Consider the following 22,358-nt stretch of genomic DNA (forward strand, 5'->3'; position numbering starts at 1 on the left):
GAGAATTGACGGGTACGTACAGCTATTGACAAAATTATTAGGCACCCTCAAATTTTTCGTATTTTTTATTTTGTTAATAGTATATATATATACTAAAAAGATTAAAAAATTTTTAAAAACTATCCATAGCACTTTAAAGCTGAAATTTCAAGCTTTAAAATGTTTTTTTAATTTTTCGTTTGCGATAATTTTTCGCCCAGGATAGCGACAACATGTCTGAAAAATATAAATTTAGTTTCAAAATTACATGTATCTCGGCAAAAAAAAATAATTGTAGGGGAGTTTAAGAAAAACGCATTTTGTAGATAAAATGTTGTAGTTTATGAAACTTTTCGAGAGAAATTTTTTTACCGAGTTGCAGAGTGTCAAAAAAATATAAAATATATTATAAAATTTTAACAGACAAAACAATGTTCTTTTTTAAAGCGCAGAACGAAAAAAATACAAAAATTTTTTTAATGTAACTGATAACGCATTAAAGTTGCTATCGGTAATTTAAAAAAATTGCTTGAGAGAACAAAATAAAACGGGTAATAATAATAATATTATACAAAATGTCAATAGTAGAAAAAAAGCATTCTTCAAACATTTCATCGTGTCTATTTTTCTGTATTTTTCTACCGTGTTCTCCTATATTTTGTTGAAAAAAGGGTCTATCAGACGTAGACGCGTTCTTACAAATTTACGAGATCGATTCGAAAGAGAAAGGAAAAAAAAAAAAAAAAGGGATGAGAAAGACATGGCGGATAGAGGCAGGAAGAGCGCGGGAGAAAAAAAAAGTCCCTAGCGTTGCTGGCGGAGAGCCCTCTGTCGGCTCTCGCCGTCTCTCGCTGATTGCAGCGCATGCAACGCCGAAGTCGAAGCCGCGTATCGCGTATATATGTGTGGGTGGTAGGGAGTAGGAATTCGGAGTCGGCAATATGGCCGGCCAGATGTGCAGCGGCAGGGTGTCACGGTGGTGTTAGTGCCGCGCGTTGGAACTGGAGAGTACTCGCTCTCGTTATTTATATGTCGAACTACCGCAAGTCTTGTCCGAATCTCGCGTGTTTTCATGGGCTCGGTGATATACTGTGCAGGAGCAGAAATACGGCTTGCATGAGGGCATAGCACACGCTCACCGGCCAAGCAAACATGAAGTGAGTAATACATTTATAACAGAGTGCGAGAGAGAGAGAGAGAGAGAGAGAGAGAGAGGGAGGGAGGGAAAGAAAGAAAGAGAGAACGAGAGAATCTCTCTCGGAGAGTCGATGGACCGAGAGTCGAGCGACCGACCGACCGTGACCGAAAGCTTTTGCAGTTTTTCCTCCATCCCAGGTCACCCTCGAACGACGATCGAATTGTCGTCGCGTCTCCTCGCGACTCTCCGCTAGACGTTGAGAATGTTGTGTCGCGACGGTCAATATCGGCGGGGGGGGGGGGAGGGGGCGACCGTTTTCGTCGTCGCCGTCGTCGCCGTCGTCGCCGTCGTCGTCTCAAATACTATATCCGACGATGCAACAAGACGCCTGTTTTTCGCGGATCGCGAATACAGGGGGTCTGGTAAGACCTGGGGACGAGAAGGATCGCCAAGGACCGAGATATCGATCACGGGACAGAGTTCGAGGGCGGACCGAGGGTTGTCTTGCAATTTTCCACCTTTCCTTCTTTAAATCCCGACGCGAAAGGTAATGGCCGGTCCCCGACCCCTGGCCCCCGGCCCCTGGCCCCTGGCCCCTGGCCCCCGGCCCTCGACGGGGAGCAAGGACCGTAATGATTTTTGACAGCGCGAAATTATTCGGCGAGGAGACCCGGAGGCGTTCCTTCTTGCGTTTTCTTTCTTCCTTCCCTCGCGTCTCTTCCGTCAAGGATGCGTGCTCCGTTTGCTTTTGTTTTACGAGCGATCTTTCTTTTCTCTTCTTTTCTTTTTTTTTTTTTCTTTTCTTTTCTTTTCTTTACCACCGCCTCGCAAGCGCAGCTTGCCTTTCCGAGTCGACGGCGGCGACGAGTCCTGCGTTTATTACGTCTCCTTCCTCCCTCTTTCTTCTTCTGCCTTTCCTCCTTCCTCCCCTCTCTCCCCGCGCATCCGGGTGCGTGTACGACGTCCCGCCCGTTGCACTTCTGTAAAGTGCTCCTCTGCTGGCGTTAAATTTTCGAAATTTCGATATAATTGTAAGAGTTCCGCGGTCGCCCCTTGTTCTCCCCGTAATCTCCTCTTATCAATGACGCTTTTTATTGCGAAAAGTGTGAAAACGGAGCGTCAACCTCCGGGAATGTATATACTCGTCGCGTCTTATTATTGTGCCGGGGTGTTCTTTCAAGCACAAAGTCCTTGTCTCATTTTTTTGTTTTTTTTTTTTTTTTTTTTTTTTCTATACCACACCGGTTAATATTAGGCGGTTTTCGAATGCGTAAACGCGGTAAACTTTCACGTTTAACGTAAGGCCACTATTGTCATGGTAATATTCATTTCAGGTTTCTTTCAATCCCAAAACCGTCTCTCGTCTCTCGCGGTATTTTTCTACCTTGTTTCTTTACCGCGGATTGTTCCTGTAAATGTTGAAGTTTAATTAGTTGGTTAAATTAAAAATGTTTTTGCTCGAAAACGAAATGTAATAAAGCCGAGATTTAATAAAGTTTGGCCGACTTTCTGCCTTCCTGTTGTCTCCTCGCAGGAGACAAAACTTGCTGAAGAGTCACGTTTGAAAGCGCAATCTCAACATTCAGTTTCAATTCTGCTCGCTGCTCGTATCAGATTGCATTGATGCGTAATGCAACAGTGCTGTCGCGAAGGTTGCATGACGCGTTCAAAAATGCGAAGGTTGAAGATAACGCAACGAAAATGTAGCGTGATACAAATCTTTCTTCGGAAGGAACGAGTTAACTCAATTTTTTATAAACTTGACACATTCGCGCCACTCGACACATACTTGTCCTCTGAATCGATCTCCGTGAAAAAATGTAAAATAAAATCCAACGATTTCTTTTTTCCTCACGTTTCAAATAATTAATTCGCTTTGGACCGTCTCATAGTAAACAAATTAATTGCGTAAACGTTAATGAGAGAAAACAGAACTGTTATTACTGTAATTGCTTTCAATTCGTTTGACTTGTACGTACAAAATAGATGTATTACGAATTTTCTACGTCTGTCATCTTCAGTGTATTTCAAGTAATCAATTTTAGATAAATGCGCATTATAAATGAATTTCGATCATGCCATTTCGACATTATATGTTTCTCAATTGAATAACAATTGATATCAATACGTTAAATAGCTTACAAATCTGACGCAGATTTTGCAACTTTGTTTTCCATGACTTGGGCCATTCGCAGTGCAATCGTAAGAATTCGTAATTATGCCTGACATTATACATGTCATAGGTGAAGTCAGCAAAAAAATTTGTATTACCTTGTCTCTGAAAAAATTACGCAATAAGATCGCGTGCACCATTGCAAAATTTGTCTAGTAATCTCGATTAAAATATACAACGATAATATTAAATTTAACGTTTTATGTTACGTTACATATATACCTACATACATATAATTATATATAGATTTGATTAAGAAAAATATTTTGTTATATTTCATACCGTTTTGTCGTTGTTGTTGTTGTTGTTGTTGTTGCATTCAGACACAAATGCATTTAATATGGGCGAATGGCCCAAGTCATTAACGGTACAAAGCACTCGTTAAATAATGTTAATAACAATATCGGCGCAACAATGGGCGCGTGCCAAGGGTTTTGATTCAGAGCTGCGATCGTCATGCAACACGCTTTGTATCGAGAGATACGGATCGAATACTTTTCGGGGAAAATGTGCGATGACTTCATCCCTGATAATCCTATATACACGGGGTGTCCCGTCGATGACGAATTCGTCGATGAATTTGTAAGGAATATTTCACAGAACGCTATATATCATATCTGCGCAATACCACGTTTTTATCTATGGTTTTAAATATCTTGATAATGAAATCTCGAATACAATTTTTATATTTGCTTGAAATAAAATTGAGATTAAAATTAAGCCAAAGATAAAAACTTTTTATCTGTGTTTACTTACAGTATAACTTTGTTTTCACTCTTTATATATCCGTGTAATTCTATCGTTGGATTACGATATCAATTTTATTAAGGAAGAAAAATTAATCTAAAAGCGTCTGTAATTTTTTTCTAAGAAACAAAAATTAATTTTTTTTTAATGTGATTCTTTTTTCTCACTTTTTAATTACGAAAAGAGATATCATGTATAATTTCTAGGATTTCATTGTGCATATAGTGGTCGCCGAGTATCGAGCGTGTGAGACGAAAAGTCAGCGCGGCGAAGGCCACGAGCGACTTCCGCTCAATTCCGCGTCATTCCGCCTCGCCTTCGCGGAGGCGGTGGAGGCCTTCTCCTCGTCTTCGTCCGCGTTTTGATTCCCCTGTGGTCGATATATATATATATATATATATATATATATATATATATATATATATATACATATATACGCGCCTCCCATCTGATGATTCCGTACTATTTTCTCGCCACTGAGCAAAGTTAATGATCACACCTGGGGAACGAACATTCGCTCGAATAACACCCTATATTCGTGTCCGTGTATTAGTGTGTATTAGTGAGAATGTGTACGAGTGTACGCGATGCCCTCTTTAACGACTTCTACGATCACTGGATCGAAGTTTCTTTAACTGTGCAAAAGCGTCATGCCAATTTTCGCATATAGATGCGAAAAGATTCCCTTGACAAAAGGGAAATTTTATTCATCTAAATTTAATTAAAACTTGTCTACATTTAAATGCAAACCTCACGACTTTTTAGGAATTAAAAGAAATGTTCTGTACACTCAAAAAAATGATCTTGCAACTTGAATACAAATTTTCTAGGTGTAAAAAATTAACTGAAACAGATGAATTATTAGCAATCACTGTGTGTGACACTGCATATATTTTGCACTTGATCAATTTCAAATCACAGAGACAGAATTTATATCTATGCTATTAGGGTAATTTGGACAGAAAATTTTTCCGCGATGCCTATTTTAAGGCCTATTGTCAAGGACAATATTATATTTGTGATTAATATAAATTGATTAGTATAAATTCTATACGTGACAAAGAATATTCCAACAGATAGAGAAAGTAGCGATAAATTTTAATCGAGACATCTATCTACATTAGCAAAATAGTTTTTTGAGTGTACATAATCGAAACTTATTTATCAACTAATTTTATTTTCACTTTGCGCAATTATTAATAATTAGAGTTTTATAATAATTAATCAAGATATTTACTAAAAATTTGAATGATAATTTTCCAAATAATTGCGGTAAGAAACAATCGACTTCACGTCGACTTGACACGTCTGTGTCTCGGATACAGCTGACGATGAAACAGCCTATACCTGACGGAAATGTTACGTTTTGTGCATTAGCAATGTACCAGCGCGTTTTCAGACGTGTGTGGACGCGATAGATACATATGTAAACGCAAATCACTATCTCTCCTACCGGGGAGAGAACAGACCGCCATATCGTATCCCACTGTCATTTGCTAAACCGTGGGTAAAGCCGTATAATGGGTCTCAATTTCGCCTTCAATAACCGAGCTTAATTAATTTTAATGCTGCAATATGGTGCAGATTGCTCGGGTAACCCACATTTACCCTCCCTTAACCAGCTCGGATTTGAAGGAAGAGCTCTATTCTATTCATATATGATATAATTGCAAAAATCATACAAGTACAACTGTTTTCATACAATCTGTGAAAAAAGTTACATGGCAGATTATGTAAAATTAATTTAGATTAACGGACTCTCTGATGACGGGCTCTGATCAAAATAAAATGTTAAAAGTAACGCAATATTTTTACAAGCTTTTTTGCTCATTTTATTCCGAGCGGGTATCTTTAACGTACACGGAATATAACGTGACGAGGTGATACATAGCGTCTCAACTTGTAGGTATGTACATGCGTGTAACCCGTAGATTGTACGTTCTTTTGTTAAACGTCCATTGTCGCGCTCATTGTGTTACACCTTGCGCCGACCCGGGACCCGGGACCCGGGGAAGATTCTTTTACTTTCTTCCGCACAGAGAACGTTTGCATATAAAGAGAAAAGGAGAAGAGGATACATATATGCAAACGATGCAGCTCTATCGTATTTTTCTTGATGATACAAAAGCACAAATATATGTTTCTTTGGAATGCACGCATTACTTTGTAAGATTTTCACACAGCTCCTTCGTGTTGTCTTCTTCTTCACGGATAAATCTTGATCTCGCTGATGTTTTCGCACGTTCCACTCTTCGACTTGTCTTAGCTTGAAAAAACATTGAACTTCTTTTTACTCATTTAATATAAAACATGATGGGGGAGGACATTGGCTTCTTCCCATTGATTCCAAAATTGTTGAAATTAAATATTATTTTAAAATACAATCGTGTAAAAAAATGTCAATAATTCTAAAAGGCAGAATCTGTTTTAGATAGAAGAATCTTTAAATGTTATTATTTATATTTCATACATGTTGAGAAACTAAAAAAAATTGTTCTTTCGATTATATGATCGGCTTGAGTCCCTAAGATTTAAGGCTCGTGTTGCAAAAATGTCCCGAGGACTACTCGAGTGTCAGAGCTTGACTTACCTATCCAATTAACGTTGATGCACAGCTATCTGCCATATGTCGTCGCTCTTTTGGGGATCATATTCGTTTTTTCAAGGTGAAACCACTACGAGGCCATACGTCTTTTTGGGCAAAAAAGTTTCTGCAATTTATAAAATTTGTCAATTAAAAAAATAACACAAGTGAATTAATATAATTATGAATAAATAAAATTATCGAAATTTTTAATTAACAAAATTTTTTTAAATATTTTCTCAAAATATATAAGGATGAAATTTGAAGGCTGTGACAATGAGATTAATTCGCAGTGACTGAAAGTATAAATTTCCCTGCGGCTTGTTGCCCGAATCGTTCCGATAAAGTTTCACGTAAGACACGTGTCAACGCTCAACGTTCAGGATCCAAACGTCATCTCTTGATAAGACACGCATCGTTCGCACGCGCGCGCGGAAGTCCGCCGAGAATTAATAATAGAGTCGTCACACCAAACGGATTCGTCATTGTCGACGAGGCTCGCATAAACTAACCGGCCGTATGAAAGCGAAACGTAATGCGTGTGCTCGCGCACGTCGGCATAGAAGAATAAATTCGATATCCAATGACGCGTGTGCCGTCATTTCATTCGTCGCGTTGCTTCCTCTCACCGGGCAGAGAATACTTTTCTTCTCTCCCGTCGCGACGTACAATGCAGCGAGATAATAAAAACGCGACGAAAACCGCGACGTAAAATTGCCATTAAAATCATGTACGTGAGAGGGACATTTCTCTCGCTTGCAGGAGAGAACAGTCTTTCTTCTCGAATTATAGAAATTTTAAAAGCCTCAAATATTTAAACTAATTGTAAATTGCAAATTTTCGGCCGACGAGCAAAAATTTTTATCAATTCGAGGAGAAATCTCTCTCTGTTACAATGTAATTTTTTTTTTTTTTTTTTTAGACGTGGAAATCTATTTTTCATTAGTGGCTCGCGAAATTATAACGCAATATTCCTCGCGATTCTATCGCGAAAGCCCGATTGCGAGACTTTCTGGATGGTCAAGATACGATTGTACCGAGTGATTATTTCATTTGGCGATTATTTCGTTTGGTGAAAGGTTAACGGTTAACGCTCCCGTGAGCATTGCTGGAAAATAAAACGGGGTGAGAGCTGTTTTCACGTACGATAAGTTTTATTATATATCGCGCGATTGAGATTTACGCCATTTTTACGCGAAATATACACCTGCGAGAGGAACATCTAAGGCAACGCCCTCCCCAGAACACATTCGTTCCACTTTTACAGACATAACACACGGTGCTCTCGAACAGTTTGATCTATGTATATCGGTCGGAGAAAGAAAGAGAGAGATACTCGACGTTATACTTCCGGCTGCTGATACAATGTATTTCGCGCTTTATGCTCTAAAAGTTCCGGCATCCGACCAAAGCATGATAAACTCGCGCACGCGATCGGGAACGTGACGAGTCCGTCATTTTGAAACAAGAGTGTGATAAGTGCATTACATGTCCTTCGTAAGTGCAATCGTCTCTCAAAATTGTGCAAAAGTCATGCAAAAGAAGATATTTGTGCCGAAAGATACTTTACTCAAAAAAAAAAAAAAAAAAATTATTTTGCAACTTTAACAAAAAATTTCTAGCTGTAACAAATTAACTGAAACAGATAAATTATTAGCAAATACTGCATATATTTTGCACTTGATTAATTTAAATGACAGAAACAGAATTTATCTATTAGTGTAATTTAGACAGAAAATTTGTCCGCGATGCCTATCTTTAAGGCCTATTGTCAACGACAATTATATTTGTAATTAATATTTGCCAATGGGATCTAAATTTTCTAAAGCTATTGCTAGAATATTGCTGCTATAAATTCTATACGTGACAAAGAATATTCCAACAGATAGAAAAAGTAGCGATAAATTTTAATCGAGACATCTAGAAATCTATCTACATTAGCAAAATATTTTTTTGAGTGTTTACTTCGACTATATATTATTATTACGATGAGATTTTTAAACCTTTGAAATCTTTTCTATTTCAATGAAACAGAAAAATATTTTAATATATCTGTATTAAAATATATTTTCGATGTTTCCCATGTAATGCGCGCGCTACATTACATTTGCGTTTGCGCGCTTAAGCCGGTAATTGTCATATGCAAGGCCATTCGGTCTCTGACCTATATACGTTTACGCGGTAGCGCTAATTGACAAAATCGCTGAATATATATATATATATATATATATATATATATATATATATATATATATATATATTTCAATACCATTGGGATCAAAATCACAAGCTTTAATCGTGGGATGTATATAATGAAGAAATTTGCGGAAACTGAAACGATGAAGCAGGAACGATCTCTCGAGAAATTGAATTTCGATAATAATAATAATAATAATGATAGCGAAATATAACAGCTGATATCTTTGACATACATCCGTCTGGTAAAATTTTTCACGACACGCGGATCGGGGAAAAATATGGGGAAAAGTCATCGACGATGTTTCTTTTATCTGTCCTCTCTCTTATCTTTCGCTATGCGTTGCAACGTCCTCGATACATCGCGACGGACGTTGTTGCGGCTGACCGGGCGTTATCGTTCTATTCCGACTGTGCACAGGACAGGGCAGAACAGCCGAGGAAGTGGCGGTATCTCGCCACATCCTACCTCGTCCTGTTCCCGTTTTGCCAACGAACGGAGCGCGGGAGTTGTTGCTTTTCAGTCCAGTGAAAGCGACAGCGAGCGAGCGAGCTCTTCCGCGAGTCACGCGCCAATCCAAGATCGCAGACGTATTTAATTAAATAATAACGTACGCCGTGTATTTATCAATACACTCGCGATTTATCTTGCTCCGATAACGACAACGGTCACTGACAACGGAAGAGATCGAAAACGACGAAAGATGATCACCTAACGAAGAGGAGGAAGCTCTCCCTTCGAGCGATGTGGGATTCTCGCGCGAGTTTGTTCTCCAAAACCGGCAGGACCAGATGGTCCTGCGAGGCTTATCCCACGTCCACCACGGATCGGGACACTTACACGTCCCCCAGGATGCGTCGTTCTCCCGTGACGATGCAGGAGGGCCCCGCGTTGCCACAACGTGCCAACGTTCAGCAGCGTCCTACGAGCTATCGCCAGCAACGATCTTCCTGGCAGCAGGACAGCCGCTCGTGGTACCCAGCTCACGTCGATTTTCTCCTTTCTGTCCTTCGCCTTCTCCCGCTCTATCGCTATATCGGCGAACTCTCGTTCATCTCGACGCGAGAATCTAAAGAACGGACATTACTTTCAAGTTCTTTCACAACGTTTGTACTGTAACTGCGTTTTAGCTTGTTCGTTTTTATAAATTATTGCAAAGTGAATCTTTCGAAAAAATGTGACAAATCGAAACAAAAAAAAAAAAAAAAAAAAAAAAACGAAAAATAAAAATAAAAAAGAATAGATGGAAGGAATTGCATAATTGATCTTTTTCGTCGATTCGCGTCGCTCGCGAATTATCGTCCATGTTGCCACGCGACTTTCTCGCACGAATAAAAGAAGAAAGTAATTCTGGTGCAACCGTGTGTACATTGCTCACGATTTTAGCCCAGCTGTAATATTCTTCCGGATTTTTGTTAACTCGTTAAATATGTCGCAACAATTATTGTCTCTACTCAAATATTTTTAAATACTCTTTAAATTTTATATTTTTTTTTTTATTCATGCATTTTTTTTTTTTTTTTTTTTTTTTTTACATTAAAAGTTAAATTTAAAAAATATCACCGTCACCTTGACATCTTTTTAACACCGAATGAACGATTCTCTCGTAATATAACGAACACGATAAAGAAAAGAAACGAAAAAAGGCGAGAAATTAATTGCAGACGAAGAAGTTAATTGAGAAAAAAACTAATGTTTTATCATTTGCAGCGAAGTGAGCATATCATCCGCCCGCGCGTCGGTGATGGTATACGACGACGTAAACAAGAAATGGATACCAAGTGGCAGCTCGTCCGGCCTGTCCAAGGTCCAGCTCTATCACCATCAGGTGAATAACACGTTCCGCGTGGTCGGCAGGAAGCTGCAGGATCACGAGATCGTCATCAACTGCGCGATTCTCAAGGGGCTCAAGTACAATCAGGCGACGGTCACGTTTCATCAATGGCGGGACAATAAGCAGGTCTATGGACTCAACTTCTCCAGTAAGGACGACGCCGACGCCTTTGCCCGGGCGATGCTCCAGGCACTCGATGTAATTCATGATCTTTCTTTTTTTTCCTACCATTATAATTCCCTTACTGTTGGAATTAACTCGGATCAATTAAGTTTCGTTGATCAACTATCATGGATTTCATTATCTACATTTAGTTTTTAGTGTCGTAATATCACGAATAGTATCGATAGTATTCATCCTAGATAAAGAATGTCTCATAGTTTTTGTTTCAACATACTTTAAAAATTGATAAGAACAAAAAAATAAGAAAAAAAGAACATTCTCATAACATTTGCTGTCAACATGGGATATCGATTTCGGTTAGTTATTTCGACAGTAATTGTAATAGCCGGCTTTGTCGGATGTTTTCAATTGGACTCGTCATCTTTAATTAGCTTTTAATTACACGTCACGTTTTTGTTGCGTAGGTGCTGAGCAATGGCAGCAACATATCACGAAGTCTCGCTCCGACAACCGCCACGACTACTCAACAGCAGACCGCCTATCAGCAGCAGCAACAGCAGCAGCAGCAGCAACAACAACAGCAACAGCAAAACCAGGCTACCGCTCAATATGAAGAGGACATGGGATACAGGTACGCTTTGTTTTTTTTTTTCTTCTCCTTGAACCTTCTTTTTCAACGATTTATGACTATTACCTCATTACGACGGATTATTTCCTGTCACGAGATATGATATGACGCGCACAACACGCCTAGTCGATTCACGCCACGTTTCCGAACAAAGGGCAGTCGATCTTGTTTTCTTTCTTCCGATATATGTTTGAAATTTTTTCTTCTTCAATATACATATAACAAGTCATCGCCGAGGCATGCGAGACGATCTTAATACGTAATCTATATAGCGTTCATAGCAAGATCATAGGATAAAAATGCGAACAGTTTAATTTAGGAGAAGAAAAGGTGGCGAAAGAAGAGATGACTTAATTTACGAATAAGAGATAGGGCTCGTTTTAAAATTTTCCCTGCTTCATCTAAAGCGAGAGTCACATCTGTCCTGACTGGTTGCAGTCAAGGGCGTAGTCCGCGGATCTCCTTGTCCCTGGGCCATCTGCCTACAGGAGGCCAGACGGCTCTGCCCGTAGGCTCCGCCACTACAACCCCCGAGCTCCACGCGACCGTTAGTGGTGCCGTTGGCACCGTTATTCAAATTGGCTGCGCGCGTGGCTCATCGGGCGATGGACACACGAGGTGATCTTTCGCGGCCTTCTTAGCCCCTAATAACCAAATTTTTCATTAATAACCATTAATTGTAATCATATTTTTGCGCAACGTATAATTTTTTCAATCATATAGTACGAAAAGCATGAATATTAACAGGCAATGCTTAAGCCAAAAATATAGTTTTTGTTTTTATATAAAAATATTGTGCATATTATACATCCAGATATGATGAATAATTTTGCAAATTTACAACGACAGGTTAATATGGGTTGAAGGCCATGCGTCTATTTAGGATTCCTGATTTCCTGTAGTGGAGGCTGCGGGCATTTAACTTTTACATTAGAATAATAATCTCTCATCCGTCTTCTCATTTCTCCTTGCAGCTCCTCTCTTTCATTTTCAAGTACGCAGTTTACGAAAGATCGCGATTCAGCGTCAGTTTTAGTAAACCGATTTTTGTTCTTTTTTTTCCTCCCTTTTTTTTCGTTTTATTTCGTCTTCTTTGCTCTTCCGTGTAATGAATCAAAAAAACTTAACGTGTAAAACGAGAATCGGCGGAAAGATATTCGCGCGGCGTCGAAAATAAAATCGCAGAGACGAGAGCAGGAGAATTCCGCTCTCCGGCTGTTGCATTCCGTGCCGCTCGAAATAAACCCGAATGCATCGTGCCACCGAGCTCGCGACATTTTTCCTTCGGTTTTTTCATCTCTTATAAAATTCATGACGATCGACAGATTCGATATCCGGAACGGTTGTCGGATGAGAATCATTCTAAATATATATACAGATTCGATAATAGGGATAAGATAACGAGCGTTTGCTACCCATTTTATTAGCTCGTTCTTTATCAAACTATTCCATGTGCCTTGAAAATATGTTGGATTAGTATTTTCTTTAGTTCCCTGGGCCTGCATAAATTTAATATCGATGTTTAAATCGATGTGATCTATGTGACTTAGGATAAGAGTATTCTCCACTGTTGTCAAAATATATATATTATAGCGAAATGAAAGAATTTCCGTAGCACGGTATTGTTTACGTAGCGATTAAATTTACCGTACGATTAATTTATTTAATTAATAACGAACCTTTTGTATGTGTATGAGTATATTGAAAAATATTCTTTGAGATAATTAAAGCGAATTTTAATGCAATTTCTGTCTAGGATTATACTAGTATATAGGTCATCGATTATGTCCATTATGTTAGTCTAGTTGGCTGGCCCTACGCTTTGCATTAATAATGATACCTCGACGAAAAAATAATTTGTTTATTTAATTCCAATTTTTATTTGTGCAGAACCATGACCAGAGAAGACGTGGCAATAATTCAAGAACGAAGAATGTCCCAGCAAAGTCAAGGTATTACGCTCTTACTCTCTCTCTCTCTCTCTCTCTCTCTCTTCCCCCCCTCTCTCTCTCTCTCCCCTCTCTCTCCCCCCCTCTCTCTCTCTCTTTCCTTTAGCGAATAAACATAATATATCGAATTAAAATAAATACAAAAACAATAATAAAATATTCTTTACAGCATCTGGCAGTTCTAATCCTATATCACCAAGCTGCCCGCCGACTGCGCAGCAGCAGCAACAGCAGCAGCAGCAGCAACAGCAACAATCGGGTCATCATCGAACTTCGTCGGCACCACCGGCACCGCAACCACCGCAGCAGCAGCAGCAATCGGCACTAATGCAAGGTGTCGGTGGTATGGCTCCAACTCCTCCACAAATGTCAACTGGACCGCCGGTACCACCGCCTCAACCGCCAATCGCACCCCCCGCCCCGCCATGTCCGCCAGCAATGATGAACTTTAGTTCGTCCGCGGCACCGGCGCCACCGATGATGATGAATCAGTACGCGCAATCACCGTCATCCCAATCGAATCATGCGAATCAACAATCCCAGTCCATTTATAATCAGGCGAGTCAGTACGGTGCTGCGCCTACGAATAATCAGTACGCAAGCGCCGCTTCCGCAGGCGGCATCGGAAACAGCGGTGCGAGCAACGTGGGCCAGAGCCCGAATCAGTATCCGCAATCCAGCAATCAGAGCAATTTCTACGGTCCTAACAGTCAGACGAGCAATTACGCTACGGGAGGACAGGCTAATGCAGGCCAATACAACCAATCGACCGGCAATCAGGCCGCGCAATATGGTAGCGGTGGTGGTAATCAATACGGAAGCAGTAGCTCGATAAATCAGTATGCCGCCGGTCCGCCGCCGCCTGGACCGGCAAGCCAATACGCGGTCGCGCAACCCGGTCAATCACAGTACGCCGGCATTGTGTCTCAGGCGCAAGCACAGTACGGCGGTACAGGCAGTCCAGCAGTTCCCGCAACAGGCACTACGAATCCGTATGGGACACCATCCAACTCGGTGAATCAGTACGCCGCCAGTGGACACCATACGGTCGGTGGTAACGCTTACGCTCCTATTGCTAGCAGCGGCCCGCCACCACCCCCGATGGTACCGTTGACCGGAATCGCCGCACCGCCTCCACCGCCACCACCACCCGTACCTAATGCCAACAGTTCCACTACCAGCGCCTCGTCCGTCAGTTCTTCAAACGACCCACCGCCCGACACTAATTCATTAGCCGCCGCTCTCCAAGCTCGTCTCAAAAAGAAACAAGTAATTTTTTATTTTTATAATTTTAATCTTTCAATGAGAATATGAATAATGAGTTACTTTTCGTATAAAAAAAGATATAGAACGGAAATTATCAACGCATATTAGATGTACATAAAAATAACAATTGCCGCAACATGTAAATATTATAACAATGAATATTTTCTGCCGATAGCAACAATCACAACCCGTAGAAAACAGTGGCTCGAGCACTAGCAGTAGCGGTAGTGGAAGCAGTGGTAATTATGGCACTTTAGGGAGAGGCGGAGGCGGCGGAATGGCTTCCATGATGGACGAGATGGCAAAGACTTTGGCACGCCGACGAGCTGCCGCTGAAAAGAAGCAACCTGAACAACCACCGGTATGTAGATATTGATCGCGTAACTTGAGTACTTCATGCTTTGATAAACACGAAAGACTGAGACACATCGAAAGATTGAGACGAGAGAAAAAAAGGAGAAAGAGAAAAATAAAACGATTCTTTTTACAGGAACCGGAAAGTTCGCCAGACAAAAAGTCAAACTGGGATAAGAACAATACGTCAAACAATAAATTCTCCAACGGCGCTGAATCACCGAAATCAGTACGCAAGAGGTTTGGCTCGGCCTCGGAGGATACTCTCCTCAAAGTAAACGGAGTTAACGACGGAACTTCGTTTACCGCACAAGAGATGGAGGCCTTTAAAGTGGAGATAATCAAGGAAGTGCGTAAAGAGTTCCAAAAAATGAAGCAAGAAATAATAGATGGTACGGACATATTATTATTGCAAAGTTGTACAAATCTTTTTATCGTTTGACGAATGTAAAGAGCAAAATTTTTTACTTGTATAAAATATTTTATATTTCCAGTCGTGAGAACAGAACTGAATAAGAGATAAAGAAGACGATAAAACGAGAAGCAGAGGAGACAGAGCCGAACTCTCAAAGCCGAAAGGAATAAGACGGAAAAGAAGGAAAATAAAAAAGAAATTAAAGAAAGAGTTTTATGACTAGATCGCTCGATATCGAGCCGACATTATCAAGAACCACGTACAGGTTTTTACAACGTATTTGCAACAGAATGTAGTGTGGTTACATTCATGTATATCGGACATTTTTATGTGTAAGTAAATTAATCTAATTTAGTATTTTAAGTGACCGTAATCCTTCGTTATTTTCTAATATAAATAATAATCGTAACGAAACGTTGAATCAGTTGAGTTTCCTTTTATTCTCAAAAGAGTCTCTCGATACAAGCACAAGAAATCACACGTTACAATCAGAAATTACAAGTTTCAAGCGAGAGAAACATTTTATAATGAAAATATAAAATAAATACACGCACAATGAAATACTATTAAATTACTTTATAGATTAAAGAAGATATCGATGAAAAAACATGGTATATTATATTATAATATATATAAATATCAATCTCTATACACGCGCATAAATATCTACAGTAAAAGCTACATTTTTTGAAAAGTTTATAATTGATGTCAAAATTTGAATAATTAAGATCAATATCAATTAGACAAACATTTTAACTGTGAATTTGATTGAAATCGTGAGAGAGAGAGAGAGAGAGAGAGAGAGAGAGACAGAGACAGAGAGACTCAATTATTTCAACGTCCAAGTTACGCGTCATATATTTTTTACCGCGTATGGTCAGGCAGGGTTTCTAAGACTTTTCTTATATAATGAATCATTTTTTACATAAGAACGATCTCATTGTAGAACATTCTATACAGCATTCTTTCGTCAATGTCGTGGCATGTGTTTTTCTCGCATTTTCGTCTTTGATTTTATCAGCGTGGTATCGTCATACGCTGCCGTTTGAATCATTTATATTTATGCGAAGCACATTGCATTGTCAATCTCTGTTGTGACGCGAATTCATCTCTGAATGAAAATGTAAATGGGTGAATACATTCCAAGATACATGCCAAGTTCTCCGATACTGCGCTAATCCTCCTAGCCACGTTAAACATTGTAAATAGCAATAAACGACGATAGACGGATGCCACGATCGTTGATTGTGAAATTCTCGAGGACACGCTATATTGCGCTCTTAAACGGTATATAGTTAAGAAAAAAATCTCCGTGTTAATCCATTCCGGGATATCTGAATTACGGACTCGACGCACATTTTAGCAATACGCGGCAATATTGTTTTTCATATTCCAAAACTACTATCGTACATCGAATTTTTCTTCGGTTGAATAAAAAAAGAAAAAAAATCTTTCTTGAAACCCGGTGTCTCTCTAATCTCTATTTTCATGGCTTTGTGATTAATTTTCTTCTATCCAGCTTTCTTTCGAAGCAAGCATCTATTTTTTTTTTTTTTCCACTCGCGTGCACGGATAAACTATGAAGCATTTCATAATACGACAAGTAACTTATTTCTTGTATTATCTCTCGAGGCTATTTTCTTTATTTTACACTCTCAACACGTATATACGGATGTTACCGCGAGATCGATCAAATTTTGAGGCAAAGAGCCACGATTTTTACCATTCAATCGGTTCGTCAGGTCGAACGCGATACACTTGATTCGCTATCGCTATCATTACGATCGCGCGATCGAGAATTACTATTAATATTGATATTTCGCAAGAAATAAACTCGCAGGATATATTTATCTTGTACGTAATATTTTTATTCGGTCGGTAATCGTCCATCACCGACTCGCGTGATTTCCTTCGAAGGCTGAATTTTACACGATTTTTATTACACGCTTTACCGCGCTTTATTATATATATATATATATATATATATATATATATATATATATATATATATATGTATGTATGTATATATATATATATACATTGGCACACTTGTTTTATGATAAACGTAATCATAAGGATTGTCGATAATCATTTTTCGAAGGGATTAGATGAGAGACAGTTTCTAGTCGAGTTATGGGAGTGAGAGATAATTTTGCAAGAAAAGGTACAATTTTGACAACGAGCGGCGGTAAAGCTTATCTTTGACATCTACAATACAATTTGTCATTTATCTTTTATCGATTAGTTCTTGTAATTCTCTGCCTTCTCTTGTAATTTTCTGCCTAAACATCGGCTATAATTTTACCTAGCGTGCTCGCGATATACGCGCGTGATATAATTATACATTTATTTCCTTGCTGTAATCCTCGCGAGATAGCGATTCGCATTCTCTCTCAGCGAAAACATCGCCTGGCTGTATCGCACGCAGATATTCTCGCCGGTAATCGAGAGAAGCGCGTGTACATGCGATTTGTAAGCGCGCGACTTGCGCGTGCAATTATCTTTTTATATATAGAGAGTTTACTTCTCACTTCTTTCCTTTCCACCTTCTTTTTTTTACATCTATTTTCTATACTGCATCCCTTTGTACATATAAATTTATCCGGTGTGGATCTTCCATAATATTTATTTTATTCATCTTTCTTTTTCTTTGCCTTTTTTTCTTTTTCTGAAACGACGATATTTGACGATTATATATATATATATATATACATGAAAGAAAGAAAAAAAGAGAGCGAGAGAGAGAAAAAAATAGAAATATCGAGAAGCTTTTCCGAATCTCTAGTTGCAATTATAGACAGAACTCGTTCTGTCGCTTACATCTTACATTTTTCCTTTTGTTTGTCTCTTTGTTCTTTCTCCCGCCGATATATTCGATGTTTCACGTAATTTCTGATAAATTTGAAATTGCATAAGAAAAAAAGGAAAAAAAGGAAGAGAGGAAGAGTATGTGTTATTACATTATACAATAATAAATAATTATATAAAAAGTAATTTTTTTAAATAAAAAAAATATATATACTATTATACACTTTGTATTATATTTGCATTTCTCTAAAGTTTGATTCGCCGAGAGAGAACTCTTCATCTTCAACATTATCGTTCACAACTCGAAAACTATATCGACATATCGATATCTTACAATTAGTAAGAGGGATTTTTTTCCAAATTGTTCGTAGAATCTATAGTTAAAAATTAAACGCAATTATCGTGAAACACCGTGTATAATTATGATATCAATGCGTGTAACCGCGCATTGATAGCGTTCTCTGCTTTTTTTTTTCCTTCACTCGGTTGTCTGTCATTAATATAACGCATTTTTATCGCGCAATTAAAGTCCACGATATTTGCGATTACGCACTATCGAAGCTGCGATATGCATATATATAATATTATTTGCGCATATTCTTTGCACACTAGATACACACAGTACATATATTGAGTATATTATGGCGAAAATATAATTTTCATATCGTAGTTTTAAAGCGGGTATTGTAAGAGTGTGTTTGTGTTACGATTGGAAAAAAGTTATTTGAGAAGAACAGGCCGAGAGAAAACTTGTGGATAATAACGAGGCGTTAAAGGTTGTCGCGACCGAGGCCATTAATAAGCACTGTGTATTGCGATGTGATTGCTATGTTAATGATCGAATATACATACATAAACGACTCGAAATTCGACGCATTTATGAGACGAGTGAAACCAGCGACGAAAATTTTTTCCTCATTTTCTTCCGTTTACTTGTATCTTTTCAGCCACGAACATTAGTCTTAAAGTTTCACGTATATTTGTCGTACAAATACGGGTAATCTCCTGGTGCGCGCACGTTTCCTCCGCTTCCATTATATTAAAAAAAAAAAAAGAAAAAAAAAGAAAAAAAAAGAAAAAAAAAACAACAAATTACTATTTATTATATTTTTCAAACAATAAAGTGTATAAATCATGAGAAGAAAGTTGTTGGGAACTGACCGATTCCTAAATATAATTAATTAGCGCATGACAATGTAAACTCGCGCAAATTGATGCGCATTTTTCACTTGACGTTTATACAAGTCCGTTTATTGGCAATTTGTCGTCAGTTTCACTCATGCAAGTGAAAATGTTCACGTTTAGGCTATTCTTAGGGACGTGCGTGAAATGACTGCGAATTAACGTGTGTAAAGCATTAATTATTAATAAGCTATGCCGTAAGCGTCACGATATCGCGAAGAATTCCATCTTTGTGGTATCTTTCATTTTTAAGCGTCGCTTTGTCCTGCCTTCGATATAAGCGATATTCGAAAGAATCGTTCGTAATATTATAGATAAAAGAAAGAAATAAGGACGAGCGACTTGCACACGCGATACGTGTGCTCTCCTAGTTGTAACGATCAAATGCATTTCTCAAATGCAATTTCTGGTTCACCGATATTTCAATAAAATTCGCGCGAGACACGAAGCTTCGAAAGCGAATTTCTTTATGTAAAATAAGTAAAATTGATAAGCACAACCGTTTATGCACACAAAGCGTAATCACGCGACGAATGTGAATCATCCGGGCTGTTTCGCATCGATAAGAGGGATGAAAACTGATTCAAGTCGATATGTCAGCGAGTTCAGATTTCGATATAATAAAAAGAGGAATGATTTCTGTAATTATTCTTTCGATAAAGAAAACAAAGAAAGTAGAATACACTACAACAGATCGCGGTTTTTTCCCTGGTGAAACATCTTCTCGTAACAATTTTTTAATTTTCAAATTTATTTCCTATATTTTTTTTCAGATTAGTATATTTGAAATAATTCTAGTCCTTTATTTAATATTTAAGTATAATCTGAGAAATCCACGATTTATCAGCATTTATTTTTCCGCTCTGTCTTTGAATGCATTTCATTTAACGATACAAGAACGCAAGCGTCATTCTATCTTTATTTTCCATTAGATATCAAACAAAAATATATGATGTGTTATCGAAAGTACACACAAGTCTTATTCTATTTTTGTTTGATATCCGATGGAAAATAAAAACAGAATAACGCTTTTAATTTGTATCGCTAAGCGAAATGCACTCAAGAACAGGGCAAAATAGCTGATGAGTCAGATTTTTCCGAAATATTCCATTAAATGGAACACATTAGAATTCCTCATGTAAATATTCTAAGTATACGGAGATACTTTATATATTTTTATCGTAAATGAATTTCGTAGGAATTTCTCATATGTATATAATGCAAAATATTTTGAGATTTTTTATTCTATAAATTTTTATAGAATATAATATTATAATTATATAAACAACTTGAATAAAAATCTGATATTTTTTTCAAGAATTTTTCATAATTCCCATAAATTTAAATTATGAAAAATTCTTCAAATTTTCTTAAGAAAATTACGATATTTTTTTTTTTTTTTCACCAGGGTTGAACTCGACGAAATTGTTAGCTGTCGAAAGAAACACGTGCGCGAGGGATGCATCATGCGAATCATAAGCCGCCGTTGTTGGCGTGCCGAACTTTACCTCGAATTGTGATATGTTGTGCTGAATGATCCGCGCGCGAATCAGACAGCGTCCGTCAACAGCCATCGACTGCCAAACTCGAGATTTCTCTTATAGGTTCCTCGCAGCGTGTGTGTTGAGATTCTTACGGAGCGAAAGGGTAGCTCGTCGACGTATTATAATCAGCGTAAACTGTTTTTTATAAATCGTTTTTCCCTTCTTTCTTTGAGTCTCTTTAGCGCGAGGAGAATGAAAGGAAATTCAGTACGATTTCTTGTACTTGTTGATTTATACACGTACATCGATCTTATAATCTGCCGGCCATCGGTCCTATTACATTATTTATTCAATTTCGCAAAGTACCCTCTTATCATTTCCATAAAGATTAGACTCTGGCTCTCCTGTATTTCTTTCTTTCTTTCTTTTTTTTTTTTTTTTTTTTTTTTTTTGGCAAATAATTTATTTTTAAAGTGAACGCGAGCTAAATCGCAAGCCGGGTCGCGCAAGAACCGCTTCTCTGAAAGTGAAAACGAAATGAGCTCAAGGACGCCGCGAATGTTAATGTAATAATTTTAAGTGAATGAGATAGCGAGGGAGCGACGAAGCTACTTTGTATCGAGAAACGCGTTCTTCTTAGTCGTAGAGAAAGCGCGAATTCTACAGCGAGCACCGAATATGGCCACTACTTCGTTTTCGTAAGACGTATCTTGAAAATATTTGTATGTAAATGAATGACAAAATAATAAAAAGGATATACGCTGTAAGGGAGACCTCTCTCTCTCTCTTTCTCTCTTCGTACACGTACATATATATATATATATATATATATATATATATATATACATTTATCCAAGTAGATCTATGTATATAAAAATTTGACACAATATCGGATCGTGGTGGATATATCACGTAAGTATCATTGCTTTTTTTATTGGAACAATTTATACACGCTATCGAAGAGCAAAGAAAAAAAAAAGAAACAAGACGTATTAAGAGAAATTGACATATTTATATTAAAAAATTTGATATTTTACGAATTAAAATTTTATATGATTTATTTTTTTATATGACTTATAAATATATTATCTCTCTCTCTCTCTCTCTCTCTCTCTCTCTCTCTTTCTCTTTCTTTCTCTTTTTTACTCGGCAAAATTTTATGTAAAGCTTAAGAAACGATGTATCCCATATGTTTATTTATTTACCGCGGTCTGGTTTCTTGATAGTTATGACGACTGAACGAAGAATATAGCGAAGGGAAGGGAGTTCTCTTGATTAAAGGTAGGGATATAGATTTCGCGTTCGCGTGCCTTCACGCACGTGTCTCGTGCGAATGTTTCGAATGAAATGTTTCTCGAAGCTATTTTTAGATCAACATCATCTTGCTTACTACAGATGGAACAAAGTTACTTTAGATATGACCTGAAGAAAAGAACGAACATTAAAGGTACTCGCGACACAACATCAAATGCCAATCGGGTTGTTCAATGCACAGTT

General features: G+C 38.1%; 1 protein-coding gene and 1 long non-coding RNA gene across 4 annotated transcripts in view; one reads left to right on the forward strand and one right to left on the reverse strand.

Annotated features, from left to right (window-relative positions):
- The first annotated feature begins 817 nt into the window (after nt 1–817).
- Nucleotides 818–21,628, forward strand: Ena (ENAH actin regulator enabled). Of its 2 annotated transcripts, none has more exons than XM_072904791.1 (8): nt 818–1,136; nt 10,529–10,850; nt 11,240–11,406; nt 13,294–13,355; nt 13,522–14,621; nt 14,794–14,979; nt 15,109–15,364; nt 15,467–21,628. In XM_072904791.1, exons 1-8 carry the CDS (start codon nt 1,132–1,134, stop codon nt 15,493–15,495), a joined length of 2,127 nt encoding a protein of 708 aa, XP_072760892.1. In that variant the 5' UTR covers nt 818–1,131; the 3' UTR covers nt 15,496–21,628. The 2 variants fall into 2 exon arrangements, with proteins under 2 accessions (XP_072760892.1, XP_072760891.1); XM_072904790.1 differs by lacking the exon at nt 818–1,136 and adding an exon at nt 8,919–9,792.
- The window catches only part of LOC140672555 (uncharacterized), a 38,212-nt gene continuing 21,068 nt past the window's right edge, over nt 5,215–22,358 (reverse strand). For both annotated transcript variants that reach the window (XR_012047914.1, XR_012047915.1), the window contains exons 3-4: nt 6,628–6,748; nt 5,215–6,303 (exon numbers count right to left, since the gene is read on the reverse strand). This is a non-coding gene — a long non-coding RNA (uncharacterized lncRNA). The remainder of the gene's footprint in view (nt 6,304–6,627; nt 6,749–22,358) is intronic.

The sequence above is a fragment of the Anoplolepis gracilipes genome, chromosome 13 (genome assembly GCF_047496725.1).
Source record: "Anoplolepis gracilipes chromosome 13, ASM4749672v1, whole genome shotgun sequence".
NCBI lineage: Eukaryota > Metazoa > Arthropoda > Insecta > Hymenoptera > Formicidae > Anoplolepis > Anoplolepis gracilipes.

Bases quoted from the DNA above. Each gene is read 5' to 3' on its own strand.
- Ena (XM_072904790.1), top strand. From the start codon at position 9,563: ATGTGGGATTCTCGCGCGAGTTTGTTCTCCAAAACCGGCAGGACCAGA. The intron at 9,793-10,528 runs GTACCCAGCTCA...TATCATTTGCAG, and splicing joins CAGCAGGACAGCCGCTCGTG to CGAAGTGAGCATATCATCCG. The intron at 14,622-14,793 runs GTAATTTTTTAT...TTCTGCCGATAG, and splicing joins CTCGTCTCAAAAAGAAACAA to CAACAATCACAACCCGTAGA.